Consider the following 17092-nt stretch of genomic DNA (forward strand, 5'->3'; position numbering starts at 1 on the left):
TCCAAGGAGTACCTAGTTCTGAACAATTTAGAAATCCTTTTTAACCGAGAATAAATTTCAAATTAACACAGCATCAAAGAGTTATTCTGCTTGAAGTTAGTATTTATGATATTCAGAATTAATGTGGGCAACTCTGTTCTTTCAATATCGTGGATTGTAGGAATATTTGTTGTGTAAAACTACATTCTATTAATTTGTGATATTCCGGTAGCGCCCCATACAGCTTAATATTTCTGAATAGGGTCAAAGAATGAATTCCGTTGCGTCACATCCTCTCTACATATTTCAAGGGAAAATATGGTGGGACGTTGTTTACAGTCCGACAGTTTCGTGTGGAAATTAAAACTAAGGCTGATTGTAGTTGCTTGCATAACGGGTATGATTTATACCTTCTATGTAATTGTTGTGTAGTCAGGACCATTATTATAATTTTAAATGTAATGTTGGGGATTTTATGCAAGTTTTTGTAAATGTCATTCAGAAAAATGGGAAGTTGGAGGATTATTGTAAAGTTTTGTAACAGAACACGAACTCCGTAATTACTGCCAGTTTGGAATCTTAATTTATTACATTAACCATATAATGTTTCGTAAGTTGTCTTAGATAAACATTTGTGAATGTGTATATATGCTCATTTGGTGTGAGAGGTGTTGTTATTTGTGATATGAGTTTTGACTGTAAATTAACAGTTACAGAGATTTTTTGCTATACGTTCTATTCCGCCGTTATAATTCTGTACCATTGCATATTATATGGTCATAAGTAAGCAGTTTTTAATCTTGCGGGGAACCAAAAAAATATATATTATCTAGGAATTAAGCCATGTGACAAGCTGTCATATGAATTGAAAGTCTGTCTACTAACAGAAATTCCATTTAGAATTAAAGGTATTACTTTTGTCACACATCTTCTATTCTATTGATAGATTTATAAACCTTATATAATTAATAGAAGCTTATTCATTTCCTATGAAACATTCTTGTTTGTGTAAAAAGTGTGTCATTTATTGTGTACTTGTTTTACTATGGCTTGGTAATTGTCCTTGTTTGTATATTGATCTACACCACTTTGTAATTAACCAAGATTCATGGAATGCATACAGTTTGTTTAATTTTGGATTGTGTTAATACATTCTGTTTCACAGGAGCTTATAGCATCATTCCTGAAGCCAGCCAGGAAGGAATGCTACATCCATACAAGAGTTATGCCGATGTAACCTTATTTCATTACAATGTTCCACCAGACGTTGTAAGAGCATCATGGGAATTTGCAGCATTTATGGATGATCCCAGTTGCCCAGTTATAGATGTTCATATGTGAGCATTCATATACATAGTCTTTAACATAAGATCTGTTTTAGGAGAGAAATGTGAGCAGAGACGTATTTGTATGAATAATCCCAAAGTCTTCTATGGATCATACAGATTTCTGTCTGCAGTTTGTCTGGAATAATACGTGTATGCTGGTACAGTTGTTTGTAGGATTCCTTACTTCAAATAGTGACTTTAACTCATATCAATATAACCTAACCTAAATGTCGAATCAGATGAAAATCTTAATACACAGTTTAGTTTTATATGTCAGTAGCTTATATTATAAGAACAAATTACTTATTCAGTAGTGTTACTTTGGCACATTGGTTTTGTGGTTTAGTTATTTGCTTTTAATTTTATGTTATTTAGATAGCAAGTTAGGCTGTAAGTTTATGCATATTTTCTTGCCATCACTTTAATTTTTGGCTGTCAACAAAACCAAAATATGAAACAGCATTTTATCAGTGAAGAATTTATTTGCTGATTAACAAATACACATTTTTTTCTTCACATCTGATATAAAAATTATATAAATTAAAACATGCAGAACTATAATTTGCCTTTTGTTTTTTGTATGTTTCAAAGTCAGTCTTTCATTGTGTATCATTAAGAACAGATTGAGGGTGTTTGAGAATGGAATGCTGGGGAGAATGTGTTGGTTTAAGAGGGATGAAGTGACAGGAAGCTGGAGAAAATCATGTAATGAAGATCTTCACAATTTGTACTCTTTACCAAATGCCAAGGATGATAAAATTAAGAAGGTATCTGTAGCCAAATATGAGGGACATGAGAAATGCATACAAAATTTTGATCAGAAAATGTGAAGGTAAGAGACTACTCAGGAGGCCTTACTGTGTGTGTGGTAGAATAATATTTAAGTGGACCTTAAGGAAATGTAACAGCAGTGTAGTTTAATTTCGGATAATAGTAAAGTACAGAACACTTACAAATGCAGTATGATAGGATATTCTTTCCTAGCATCTGGTGTTTGTGTAATGTTTCAGCTACATTCAGCATGGCAGTTACCCTGTGATGAGTCCAGATAATTCAACTTTTCCACCAAATGTATACGTAGGAAGGACATCATTGCACTACATTACAACCAAGTCAGGATATCAGCCACATGATGCGACTATTTTTCCCGTGTACAACCCTCTCCCTGGGAATTGGTTTGTGGCAGCATATATTTCACATTTGAACCAACATGTACAGCAGGAGGTGTGTATGATTCACATTACAGTAAACCCTTTATTTAACAAACCTAAATTTAACGGATTTCAGATGTAATGGACACCGTCTGGTATTACTAAATTTTTTTCTGGAAGCGAGGCATTAGGGACATTTTTTGGTTTTAAAAGATTTTTTGTTTCTCTTAATTATTTCTTTACCGTGTAGTATTTTAATGAACCTTGTGTCATTGTATGTGTAATATTACTAATCTTTTTAAATATGTTTCTTCATAATGGAAGTTATGCATTACTGACATTGTAAAAATGTGTGCAATTTAACGGGCAGTCAGCATTTCTCGACACACCTTCCCCCTTTTTAGTCCATTAAATTGAGAGTTTACTGTACTAACCTAACATAACCTAACTCTCAGCACTTGAGGCTTAAACTAGAATAAAAATATGCAGAATGTTATATATATTTTGCCTGGTAGTGTGTCTAGAACATCTAGGAAAAACAGTGTTTTGTTGACATTGGAATTCTCGTGTCCCTCATAACTGTGAGAGATCACTATAGTAGCCTTTACGACATTTCATGCTTCAAGGTCACTGAATTTCATAGTCAAGTAATTAGCATTCTGCTTTATGTTTGGCAGGTTCTGACCTGGAAATTGGCTACACTGATTGTTGTTTTATGTGGATTTCCTCCAGGAAAATTCTAGGATAATAGCTTAAATTAGGTTATGTTCACTTCCTTCCATGTTATTTTCGTTTAATTAATCATACTGTCATTTAGCACTGCATAGCCACATGTCGTTATGTGAACCACAAATACTTGGTATTTTCTTTCATTGTATTCATAATGGTATTATTTTAGTGCATATTTTGTTTGAGATTTCAATGTCTATAGCTCTTGAAGGCCACAAACTATGATTATAGTTTTGTTGACAAAAACTTTTTGAAACACTTGGAATTTCTTGCTGTGTCATTTTGTTAAGATTATTTTAAAAAAACTTTGGAGAGATCCTAAAAAATGTGAGGAGAATATTTTTAATATGTTAAACTTTGAGAGTAGTGTTGATAACAATGGGTAAATTTGCTCCTTAATAAATTGTGATCATGTGTGCATCTCATCGTTGATGTTAAGTTCCTCATAGTGACTTTTGTCTAACAGGGATTGGGTCACAAGTGTCGTTATAGCCTTGGATCAGTAGGTGTCTGGTCTCATATTATGGGAATTCCTGTTGTGAGTCCTGGTGTACCCAAGATTATTATTACTGTTGATCATATTTCATATTTCAAGTGAGTATGACCTACGTTTTGACTTCCGTGTCTGTAATAATTACTATTGGATTGTCTGTTCAAATATATTTAAGTATCAGTTGTGGTCACACCGAAAACTGTGTAAAAAGTAAGTCATGTTGAAGAATTGGTAAACTTTTATGAGGGCAGAAAAGCTTTTGCTAATGTACACACAGCGTAGCCCAATATAAGGTAACAAACTTTACGTTTGCTGCAAAGTGGGTTTTATTTGTTTTATTTTACTCTTTTGTTTAATTTTGTAGGATTTTCATCCCTGCTGGTACGTGGCACTTCTCAATAAAAATTTCCCACTGTGAATTTCGTGTTAGTTCAGTGAAACATTTCAACAGCAGCAATACTGAGAAGCCTTACTGCATACAGAACATGGCCTTGCGGGCCCGAGCGTTACCGCCTTACAATCCCAGGAATGGTACTGGAAATCTCACCACTGGTTCTTCGTTTACATTTACTGAAACTGAACCATTCACTGATGGCTTTTATTATCTGTTAGTGGTGTCAGAATCTCGAGTCAGTTTTAAATTGGCTGTGGCAACATCAGGTAAGAAAATTCTGTGCACAATCATATCTTATGCATTCTGGAACAATACTGTACCCATTATAATTTGATATTATTATCAATAGGCCATCGATGTTAACTATCTCCATGTATATATATTAATCGACTGCCCATCCATATATCCGAATCTGTTTTTTCTGTCATTTTCTTACTCGTTACCCTGATGATGAATGCGGAAAAGCATCTCTGGAACAGTAAATTTCTACCGTGGTACACAACGCAGCATCCCATAAGACGGTCATCTTCGTACCTGCCTCCATTAGAACCAGAAATCTCACCAAGATTTTATTTATATGTGATAATGTAACATGAATATAGTAAGGAATGATCAACTGTTGTAAGGGACCAAAGATGCAAACAAAGACATTATGAACGCATTGAACTTTGAGAACTGGCTTCTCCTTGCCTTGGAAGTTTCTGTGCACATTCAGTATTCTGTATATAATTTTTTTTGTATAAATATGACATTATCTTGTACCTAAATTTAAATTGTAATTGTTTTTAATGCTGAAAAGCAGTCGGAAATATGCAGAATTCGAGCATTAAAATGCATTCCGGCAGTCTGTAGGCTATTTTATGTTCTTATATAACACATATTTTATTATCTGTGTTTTACAGTAATGTAGGTGCTTAGGTAATTGGTATGTGGTTTGATTACTGCATCTTCTTAAATATTATGGCTGGCTTATATCCACTTTCAAAATTCAGTCAATTCACAGTTTATATTCATAACATATAATATGCTGCCATTGATACACACATAACATAAGGCCATTGACTTTAATTGTTCCTTAATTCTCTTTAATTTTTTTAGAATGCGTTATTCAAGCACTGGGCAGAAGTTTTACAAAGGAGCTGATTGAAGTGTCAGAATCTCAGTCAGTAACAGTAAGGCACAGCAACTGGACAGTGAAATCAGACTGGGCAAGGACTATTTTGTTTGCCAATAGCAGCAAAGACCGTGACCTCGGCATGATGGCTGGTGCAGACCTCCTTCCGGCCGTGTCTCAGGATGAGCATGATGACGGTCATGATGATTATGATGATGATGATTATGGTTATAGTGATGATATGGAGTCGTTCAGAGACCCGTGTCTCCCAACTTTCCAGCTCGCTCGTATTAAACATGCTGAGGACTTTGCAGACACATTCCTCTTACAGGTCTGTATGGCTTCATGGAAGCATCCACAAAGTTTCAGCGATAATATGGAGTTGAAGATTTCTGTCTTCTGGGTGGTTGTGCTGTGTAGTCTGGTCGATGTTAACCAACATTTCAGACCCTTCTCTCTCTTTTCTTTCTTTCCCTCTCTCTCACACTCGCCCACGCTTTCCTATTGGTCCACACCCACGCCTGCTCCCATTGGCTCAGGGCAGGCTACTCCATTCACGGTCTGGCTCCTATAAACCTAGCCCCATCCACCCAATTGGCATATTCATCGCCCTGATGACGGAGGCAGTATGACCTCTTAAACGTTGGTTAACATCGACCAGACTACACGGCGCAACAACCCGGAAGACAGAAATCTTCATACTCACCACCGTGAAAACCTCAAATCTTACGATATAGAGTTGCTCAGTCAAAATTTGTCAAGGCTTTTTAACTTTGTTGCGCCAGTAAAACACGTGGAGGTCTACTTCTGACGTGATATGTAGATTTTCCACATCTGTTCTGCGTTTGTATGTTTGTTTGTATATTTATTTTGCTTCTTGCCTTACTGAGTAATTTGGTAACACGGATAAGAAGAGGATACTTTAATGTCACTGATGATTGAAAGGCGATTATTGGGTATTATATCTGGAATTTGAAGGACGTCACCTTAAAACTATTGTATATAACAATTTGCGCTTTTTACATTCTCATTATAGTTTTCTGTTTTCTTTCAGGGTCAAGAATGGTACGCAACTTGGGTAGCATTAACAGACTTGTTCTCATTGGTTGTACAGTTAGAAATATTACCATTTGTTGATATTGGTGGTACTTTGAAGATTAATATTCATTTGGATGAATTATTAATAGTAAGTTTTGAATAAGCTGGTATTGAATGTAGGGATTTAATACAGATTGATAATTCACAGAGCTACACAGATTTTCTCACTTTAAGGTTTTCGGAGCCTTGAGGGTGTACAAAACATAATTTTAAATGAAGTACTCAGTGTCGCTGTTGAGGACCGCAGTTGCGAAGTCAGGAGAGCATGAAACAGTTTCATAAATCAAGATGTTCCCCGAGATGTGGCAAATATATGACTGTTTAAGGAGGTGTTATGAGGTTCCTGCATGTCGTATTAAATTTCTGCAGAAGTCAAGCTGGCAGCCCTGTAGTACAGTGGTTTAAATTGCCTTTTCCTTCGTGATAAAGGTTAAGAAGTGGTAGATATGCATTTTGTTAACCATAGTTGAATCCAAGCAGCCAGATGCCCATATATAAATGCTATATATACTGATAAAACTCATCTCTTGTGACTGAATGTTGTAGGCAAGTGGTTAGCACTCTTCATATTTGGAAGGTCCTGTGTTTAAATGTCAGCCCAGAGACTAACTGTCCTGATTAAGCTTTTTGCAGTCCCTATGCACAGGTGTTAGAATAGTATAAGTTACTTGTCATGAAATATATAACTAACTAACTAGATGGCTTACCGAACCCGAACGTTTATCACCGAATTAACCAAAGACCTCCACCGGAACCTGTCCTGGGCCAACAAAATCCAGTCCCCTTCAACTCCTATCTCCCATAGATCCCGCCTGACATTATCCTTCCATCTACGTCTAGGTCTCCCCAGCGGTCTCTTCCCCTCAGGCTTCCTAACCAGTATCCGATGCACACGTCTTGTCACATCCATGCGTGCTACATGCCCCGCCCATCTCATTCTTCTCGACTTAATCACCCTGACAATACTGGGGGAGGAGTACAGATATTTAAGCTCATTATTATGCAGTTTTCTCCATGCCCCACCGTCTTCTCTCCTAATCCCAAATATCCTCCTGAACACCCTATTCTCAAACACCTGCAATCTGTGTTCCTGTGTTGGTGATGTATAATCTAAACATAGTTAAATAAGCTAAGAGTGAATGAAATAAGCTACTGTTTGTGTATGTAGGATCCAGCTTGAAATTTTTATAGTGTAAGAATTTTTTTAAATTGATTTTGGTCTTTCATCCGAACAGTGCACAGTATCCAAAGAGATCCATAATGGCGCCTTTCAAAAGTCTAATATTTAATTGCTGCAGAACAGTACCTCACGTAATATTAGTGTTTTCCTTTTATTCAGTATTTAACAATTTGTTCACGTACATTTATTTGATCAGTTTTAGAAATAGTGTGCCCATTGTAAATGTGAGATAGTTAATAGTTATCTCCATTATTTTGCAGAACGCAACTCACCAACATGTAGTAGTTACAGCTTGCATTAGGAAAGGACGGGTCCCTTCTCGTAGAAGTGGTAATATTCAGTGTCCCCTTGAGCTTATGCTGAATGTTACTTCTGAAAGTTTAGCGACGGTCGATGCTACAAAGCTTGTGCCATATCCTGAGCCTGATATGTGGTACATTGCATTCCAATTAAAATGTTTACATAACAGGTAAGTGTTTCCTTTAACGTCGCAGTGCAGGGTCTTGCTTAAAATGTTAATAGTTACTCAGTCGGTCAATAAAGTATGTGTTACATGGTATCTGAAGACATGGTTTACTGTTTTCACAGAAGTCTCCATGTTAAGTGGATTCCTTGTTGCTTTGCATAGCACATTCTCAGGTTGCTGTTAGAGGAGAAGGCCTCCAGAGGGTAGCTGCAAGTATATTGAATAAGCAGTTGCAAACAGTCGACAAGAGGTTGTCCAACTTTGGGGTTGGGCAGGGACTAACAGCTCTTCACCGTATAAAGCTAGCATGTGATGAAATGCTACACAGGGCTTCAGACTTATTAGGATCTTATGAACATAGTAGTGAACCTGTGAGTACCCAAAAAGGTGGGGAATTTTTTCTGAACGACAAATCTCCACGCAGTTAGTTTGTGGAAGTCTACTATTGTACCATGCTGTTAGCCATTTCAGTCCATTCTGTTTTCTACAATTCATTTTAATATGTTCCTCCCAATTTACTCTTCTCTCGTTTAAATGTTACATAACAGTGAATGGCAAGATGGTCATGAATGATCAATTTGGAAGTAAGTTTTTGTTGTCTGAAGATTTCTGTCTTCTGGGTTGTTGCGCTGTGTAGTCTGGTCGATGTTAACCAACATTTCAGAGGTTATACTGCCTCCACCATCAGGGCGATGAATATGATATTCAGTATGACCTCTGAAACGTTGGTTAACATCGACCAGACTACGGAGCGCAACAACCCAGAAGACAGAAATCTTCATGCTCACTACTGTGAAACCCTCAAATCTTTTTGTTGTCTCTTTTATGATACCATCCCAGCATTTGAAAAGAAGGAAAGTAATTTAGTTTACCTTTGATAGAAACATATTTATTATAAGAGTGTAAGCCATAAGAACTTATGAAAATCCTGATTAATGCTTAATGGAAATGCAGATCAGAACCATATAAGAACTACTGGTGTGCTTATTTGCAGTTCCATTGTGCCATGTCTTATCCAGGAAATAATGTTGTCGTTAGATATTCGAACACAGCCCTGCGTATTTGCCGGTGAGCCTTGCGGGCCGAAAGGAATTTGCCAGGAGACACACAAAGGTCTCCACTTCTTTACGTCATGCACCTGCTTAGGAGGTTAGTGAATGTTTTATTTCTGTGAATACTTTGGCTTAGTTTCCCAATCATATTGTGTCTGTATATCTTTCCCATCCAGTTGATGTTTTAATTTCCTGCGTGTAATAATTCTGACATTGCATCTCTGAGGTAGAAGTGACGCTAGTGCCACATTGAAGGGTCCTGAAACATTGTACAGTAATTACATAAAGTGGAAATATTGTAGGAAGAAGAAAACAGTGTAGAAGAATAGATATTTGGAAAATACAACAAAATATCAGTGTAGCAAATCAACTTCGTCATAACGAAAGACAGCAAAAACAAATTAACGCTGTAATTGTTTTCACGAAGGCCATTTATTTTTATTTTTTTAAATAAGTGGCATGTTACATGTTTGTGATTATATTCTTCCTAGATCTGAAATATTTGTAATGATGTTTTAGGTTACAAAGGTTGGGGCTGCACAGATGGCAGTATGGCCACACCAGAGAGCTTGCTGCTACTCACAACATTGCTTCTTACGCTCAGCAACGTGTTCTTCCTGCCAGCCGTGTTTATCGCGCTGCGTCGACATTTGCTTACTGAAGCGCTTATATACTTGGCCACGATGGTCTTCTCGACTTTTTATCATGCTTGTGACCAGGATTTCTATGCATACTGCGTTATAAAATATGAAGTAAGAATATATTAAATAGAAAGCTTGATATGATATTTCTGTTCAAAGATTTTCAATATTTTTACACTGAGATACCATTAATTCTTATAATGGTTCGAAACAAATATTTCTCATTTTAGAACATGCGTGTTTTATTTGTGTTATACTGTAGCGTTTTAATAGTTGTTTTGCCATTTGTACTGTAATCACATAAAAAGTTCTGTATGCAAAGCAGTAACAGTTACTTTTATACACAAAATAACAGCAGTTACCATCAGAAGATATTTGATATGATGTTAGGGACAGTTCATGAAACCCTACCTGAAATTCTGCTTCTTTGTAGAACCCATCTAGTAATTATTGCGTACACAATTGCAGCCGCTGATACGCTGTACAAGGGAGTGAAAACAATTTCTCATACTGCATCATGTTAAAAATGAATGAAAACAAATTTAGAAATTAATTTTTGTGTTATGTTTTGTTGTTAAAATTCATTTCTGTTGACAGGTTTTGCAGTTTTGTGATTTCTTCTGCTCCATTCTTGCTTTCTGGGTGACACTAATAGCAATAGCTGGTGTCCCTCCAAGAGCAGCGTCTATTTTGCACATGGTCGGTGTTATAATCATTGCCGTTGGAGTCGAATACAACCGTACGGGCTTACTAGTTTTCATCATTCCCTTTGGGATAGGAGTTGTTATACCGGTTAGTAAGGTTTTTTCTTAGTTCTGTTTTCCTTTAATCTGAACCAGATTAGCCGCTGCCCTGGTTTTTTTTTCTCCTCGAACGTATTGCCCCAAAAAGTATTCTTGTATTTCTAATTTGGAATATACCCACAAAATGAAATTATTGATGCGTTTTGGTGAAAAATATTTAATCATACTGTGTTATTTACGGACAGATTTAGAGTCTTATAATTGTTTTTTTTTCTTCACAGCTGAAATTAGCTTGGTTTGTAATGGTGGGACAGAAGAAAAAATACAGTTCCAAATTAATAATAATAATAATAATCCATGGCGTAACAGCCCTCTGAGAACCAAAGTCGACTAGCTGGCCCCTGGCCTCACGTTCACATGCCTAAGCAGAGGTGAACGATCATCCAATCAGATATAGGGTGATGTGTGGTTAGCACGACGAACCCCCAGCCATTTCCAAATTAATGCGGGTTAATATATATATATATCATGAACCTGAGATACCTCATGGTAGTCAGGGCAACGGTCGAGTATAAATACAGAATTTGAAATTTTCTTGTTAGTTAAGAGGTATTTAGTACATTGTGCCTCATAATAGTACTGTCTACATATATTTACAATCATAATTACTACAGGTGGCAGCATGGAGCATACGCTGCTGTCGCCAACGATCATGCATCCACCTACAGCGTTCACTGGTGCTGTTGCTCCTGCCAGGAGTACTTCTGGCTGCCGTCGGTCTCATTCTCTTCGCTTTTGTCGAAACTGAGGCCAATTACCAAGTACGTTGCGTTGCAATTACTCAGAAACTCTTCTCATACAAATTTCAAAGGGAAATAAAAAAGTAAATTTTCGGAGTAAACAAGATTTTTTTATAGAAACTAAAATATTCCTGGCAATTATATTTACTGAGATATTGGATAATACTGATAGATGTTCACAATTTTAAGGTCACAGTTTAATTTTCATGCAAGATCCCAATTAAACTGAAAATCTTGCTGATAAAGTGTGAAATGTTCACTTTCAGTATTATAAGTTTGCCCATAAATACTAATTAAAGTTTTCATGACAACAAGCACAGCAGTGTTAACAACAGCAGTACTTCAGTAATATTAATAAATGTCAATTAAATCCACATTTCAAGTTGTTTTTCCATCTTTATTCAGGTTATTAAATCTTTAATATTTCTGTCTTCTGGGTTGTTGCGCTGTGTAGTCTGGTCGATGTTAACCAACGTTTCAGAGGTCATACTGCGTCCGTCATCAGGGTGATGAAACTTTGGTTAACATCGACCAGACTACACAGCGCAACAACCCAGAAGACAGAAATCTTCATACTCACCGCTGTGAAAACCTCATATCTTACTTATTAATTCTTTATTTAAACACTAAATTGTCTTTTGACCCTTTTCTTATTTCTGATTGCTAGCTTTATTCTCAAACAGTATTTGGATTCTTATTTTGTGTTTTGCGTTACCATTTCAGAAATAATACCTTAAAAAGTTTGTGCATAAGACCGCAGTTTTTGTTCCATAATTCAATATTTCCATCAGCTAGCTGTTCGAGGTCAATATTGTAATTGTTTTGTTGTGTTAACACACGGCACTAAATATCCTTCATATAATATTATGCTATATTTTATGCATTGTGTAGTAATTTTGAGTTTAAGATCTGTATTTTATTGTCTTGCAGTACGTACATAGCGCATGGCATATTGTGATTGCCCTGTCTCTGGTATTCTTACTGCCAAGGAAATGCAGCAGACAGCAGAGTGGTTCGTGCCGAGGACCAAATGAATCGGAGCTCTTTGACATCAATGACTACTATTCGGCAAGTCCTGTATTTGTCGTCACTTCAGATCTTGATAATATATTGACTACTGAGTCATGAGACTGAAATGTTAATTACATTTGTTTTCATATTACTTAAGTATAATTTTATTACCTCAGTTTAAAAGTATGTTGTATATTTGTGTGTGCATGCGTGTGTGCATATTTGGCATGTATGTTGGAAATATTTATTATGTGACTGTGTGTGTGGTGTAATGCCATTTGGCATGTAATTTTTAAATTACATGACTGTACTGGTAACTCTTTGGAGTTCAAGTGTTGACTGCAAAATTGTGTTCCCTAAAGTCCTGGCTAGAACTTATGTACTGAGTGTGGGATGACATTATATGACACAGGTCTGTCATTCAATATCAGAACCTTTATTTATATGTATGAAATCTTATCTTTATTTTTCAGTTACATATTTTTATGTTTTGAAATGTGTTTTTTGCAGTAATATTTATCAAAGTTATGACATATTTTTAATGATGTGTTCATGGAATGGAATTGAAATGGGATTCTTAAGTTTAAAGAACTGAACACTTGTATTAATTTTGTGTAGATTTATTTTTATATTTATTTTTATAAATCAAAAACAGCTTTTACATTTAATGTGTAACACATGTTTTCTTCAGCATCCAGCGTGTAACTCAACAGGTTACTTAGCGACTGAGAAAATTATTGAAAATAAACATTATCAGCAGTTGTATTCCCTATCACAGTCTGGTATTAGTCACAATCTTGAAGTTTGCTGATGTACATATAGTAGTTCTCTTTGAAATAGAATTCTGGATGTATGTTACCACAGTATATTATAATTTTGAAGACTGAAATCATTTTACCAACAAAACTAAAAAGCATTAGTAACTGCTTTTTCCTAACCTTAATACCATATTGTGTTCATTTGTATTTATACATAATTATTTTATATGAAAAATTCCCTCTATTGACTAAATTTGCTAGCGTATGACAACGTGATCTCTTTCTGTAGAAGGTACTGATTTTTTCAATGTATACACAAAAACTGCAGATACCTAAAACCAGGTACGGTGGTTGGAAAAACAGGAGGCAGAAGGAAAATGCAAGATATTGGTGTACATGTACAAAGTCTTTATTGATAAATAGTGTTAATTTTTCTCCTGAGTCGTGCAGTGTGCATTAGAATTGTTATTTTTTTTGTGTTTAAACAGTTTTATAGCATGACATGTTGCTGAAGTATGACGTATTTTTGGCACATTGATTTTTATAATGCGCAGCAAAAGGAGAGTCATGAGAGAGTTACTCACTCTTTAGCATATTTACATGCCACGTCTGAATAATGATTTATTACTTTATCTTTGTGAGTGTGTATGAGGGAATGGAAATTCCTATTAGACTCGCATTCTTGTATCTTATCGGCTGGGGATGAGGCCTTAGAATTACAAACTTAGAAAAGAGAGTGGGCAGTAGTGAAACTACTTTATCAACACATTAATCAGAACCCTTTTAAGATATGTTAATCAGTTATACATATAAACCAAGCTATATAATAACTGATACAGTGGTTTGTAGAAATATCATTTTCCTTATCACTGATCCATTGTGTAGTGATTTTTCGTTTACTTTTAATAACATCTTTATCTTGCATGAAATTTAATTTGAGTTCACTTCAAATGACTTATAGTACTCAAATTATACTCATGTTGATAATAATGAGCTTGACTTGTGGTCGCTATGAAATGCTGAAAAGCTACATAATCAGTCATATTTATGGAATAATTCTATGGAAGATTCTTTTTGTTATTTAAACAATTTTCCAAAGGTATAGAGTGTGCCACATAAAAAGAGCATAATTAATTAATGACTTCATCAAACATAAGAATTATCTCATTCAGTGCCATGTAATCATTTCAGTTGATGTAATGTCATAAAACATCCCCTGAACCAATGAGCCATGTTGGAGAGGAGAATAGGAGTTTATGTAACTTATAAAACCATGCTGTTTAATGCATGTTCTTAATTAATGTTGTCAATGAACTTTGCTTATCAGAAGGTTTTAAGTCACTTGTTTGTGGACTTGTGCCATATTTGCTACTAATAAGGAATAGAAAAAGTGAACAGTATGATTCACACAGGCACAGCAACATAGTTTCTTAACATAATTCAGAGTTTTGTAATTTTATACCTCTGCACTAATCTCTCTGTAAGTCTCATATACAATTTGAATTTCAAGATACTAGGAATTTCCATAAGATAAAAGGCATCTATAATGTGTCAGTTTCTGCTCTTTTCCCTAATATGGGCATGTACGATGCATTCGCTGATAAAATTGTACACAGCTGTCACTTTCCAGCTTTGCTGGAACTGTGTGACTCACTGCAAAGCGCTACAAGGTTTTCCCAAACTGAGTTACATATTGCTCAAAAATGAAATATTTTTATGTTGATTACAGAAGTTCCTATCAGAAGCTGGGAAGTAACGGTTGCATTAAGCGTTAACACAGTGTAGTTGCTTTTAAATAGTTATTTCCAGTTTTCATAGTATGTTTAATTGGTAAAAATTGCCTGCATTTTTTCATCTTTAGCTGTTAATTTTGTTATTATTTTACTTTCAAAGTACTTAATAATTGTTCCCTTTTTATTTCACAATTATTAAATATTAACTTTTCCATGCCCTCTGCCCCCCCCCCCCCCACATAATGCTTTCAAAATGTTCTGTCACTTTGTATTGTTGCAAGAGCTTGTTACAGCAGCCTTGCGAGCTATGTGATTGTTCCTCCCTTAATATGACATTTTTCATGGCCTCCAGCCTGTGTATTTGCATTGTGGACACCTGTTAACATCCTGTAGCTCCTGGAAGGATTACGATATCTACAAATACTAGCTGCTGTCCACGGACAAGGATTGTTCACTGTGCGATACAGGAATGTGCAATTACTGGTGGTGATAAATAGAGCAGTAGGCATGGAGCTATAAATAGATAAGTTATTATAACCAACATGGAGGTCACCTATAAACAAAACTGTGATTTTTAAACTCGCTGAGCATTAATTGAGGAAGTAACTGATTGTAATAGTTAATCAACTAAATCCAGCTTTCATTTTCAAGGACCCACAGTTGTTTAATTACTTATCTTCATTAGAGTAATATTACATGCCTTTTCAGTATGATCTCTGAATAATTTAGTTTTTCATAATTCACTCCATTATTTCCTTTTATATAGTGCAATTATCTTGCCTTTCCCAGCAAGAGTATTGGAAAGTAAATTCACATTAAGTTAAGAGATTCAAAAGCCAGTGAACAATTGCCTGATGGACAGATGTTATTAGATTGTCAATTGTTACTCAATGCAGGGAAATTATTTATTATTTTAAAACTTCGTAAAATATTCATATCTATATTATAAGTCTCTTTCCATTCACAGGTACCTATAATTCTAAGCAAACATTAGCTTTAAAGAAATGTTGTTTTTGCTAAGGGAAAATGTATTTAAAAAGAAAAAAAAAATCTAATATAAATGAATAGGATTTCATCTGTGGTGTGCTGCATGTAATATCTTACATGTATAAAAAGTTTGTACCAAACCAATTTCAAGGCCATTAAGTAAGTAATTATAGTTTTATATTTATTTATTGTTGGTGTACCAACCATTCTTTTGGGTGTGTTGTGTACAGGATATAAACTGTGTAGGAATTGTTATCTTTCGGTTTTTCAGATGGAGTTCAATGTATAACCTCAACTTTTGGGTGTGAACTTCATTGAATATTCAATGTGGCTCATACCCAAAAGCCCAAGTTATGCATTGTGTATTGGAAATTATTCTTATCAATACTTATACCACTTTATAAAGAATGTTTATTTGTATATGTATATATGTAAATAAGTTTCTGCCATTACTTTATATGGAGTAAACTTGTGACCAAGACTCAGAAAGAGGGAAGAAAGGTGTTTAAATACTGTTATTTGTAGGTTATGAGAATAACACATTATGTATACAAAGTTGTTCAGAAGTATTGGAATCTATACCGTTTCATGACTTGTATACACAACATAAATACATAACCAGTTGTTGTCATTGTTGTCTTGTATATATTTGAAGCCTTTTCTTATTTATAAATTATAATGTCCAATGCATGCTTGCTGTGAATGAAATATTGATGAAAAATCTAATTCCCTTATTGTCTTGTCTTATTCGTGTGAGAGCGTATCAGTGGCTTTTACTGTATACAATATTTTTGTGTTCAAATTTGTAATGAGAACTGAAATGTACTTTTATAATAGACTATTTAATGTATCTGATATCTAAACAACAAAATTTTCTGTGAACTACTCAGAGTTTGTGTGTGAATAAAACAAGAGGAATTAGTGTTGTAGCTGGCTTCATGTTGACATGCCCAAAGAGTGTTTTTCATGTGTTTTATACTTTTTGATCTTGTATTTATTATACATGGTCTGGTCAGGTGACTGAGGAGGAGGCCATGCAGTGAGCCCTCCATCCAGTCCACCTTCCCGGGTTTGTCGTGTCCAACCGCGCCGCTGTCATACTTGAATCGTAACATCCTGTCACGGGGGCACATTTTCGGTTTATCCCAGCAGGACAGTTTGAAGAACGTCATTGAGCATCCAGCTGACGTGGTAGCAGGTAAGGGCTAATTACGACATATTCTATGATATTAACCCACACATTTATGCTAAAGTGGACTCTACCTGTTGGAGTGAATTCAGGAATAAGTTGAATCCTTATACTTTGAAAAACATTCCCCCCGCCAGTTTGAGACCACTTATAATGCTTTTACAGAAATTCATCATGGAAGGCAGCACAGTTATTTTGTGTTTAGTATTTTGAATGAACCAAGTTTCAAAAGTTGTATCAGTTTTA

General features: G+C 35.4%; 1 protein-coding gene across 2 annotated transcripts; it reads left to right on the forward strand.

Annotated features, from left to right (window-relative positions):
* Nucleotides 1–265: 265 nt before the first annotated feature.
* LOC110831258 (post-GPI attachment to proteins factor 6) lies at nt 266–16586 on the forward strand. Of its 2 annotated transcripts, none has more exons than XM_022067056.2 (13): nt 266–376; nt 1145–1316; nt 2318–2531; nt 3654–3781; nt 4045–4340; nt 5173–5519; nt 6243–6374; nt 7727–7935; nt 8927–9081; nt 9504–9736; nt 10223–10417; nt 11043–11189; nt 12099–16586. In XM_022067056.2, exons 1-13 carry the CDS (start codon nt 298–300, stop codon nt 12294–12296), a joined length of 2505 nt encoding a protein of 834 aa, XP_021922748.1. In that variant the 5' UTR covers nt 266–297; the 3' UTR covers nt 12297–16586. The 2 variants fall into 2 exon arrangements, with proteins under 2 accessions (XP_021922748.1, XP_087210492.1); XM_087354366.1 differs by lacking the exon at nt 266–376 and adding an exon at nt 433–887.
* The last annotated feature ends 506 nt before the right edge of the window (nt 16587–17092 follow it).

The sequence above is a fragment of the Zootermopsis nevadensis genome, unplaced genomic scaffold (assembly GCF_977971745.1).
Source record: "Zootermopsis nevadensis isolate Lab colony 2312 unplaced genomic scaffold, Znev_1.0 Znev_ptg000023l, whole genome shotgun sequence".
NCBI lineage: Eukaryota > Metazoa > Arthropoda > Insecta > Blattodea > Termopsidae > Zootermopsis > Zootermopsis nevadensis.

Bases quoted from the DNA above. Each gene is read 5' to 3' on its own strand.
- LOC110831258 (XM_022067056.2), top strand. From the start codon at position 298: ATGGTGGGACGTTGTTTACAGTCCGACAGTTTCGTGTGGAAATTAAAA. The intron at 6,375-7,726 runs GTAAGTTTTGAA...ATTATTTTGCAG, and splicing joins ATTTGGATGAATTATTAATA to AACGCAACTCACCAACATGT. The intron at 10,418-11,042 runs GTTAGTAAGGTT...TAATTACTACAG, and splicing joins GGATAGGAGTTGTTATACCG to GTGGCAGCATGGAGCATACG.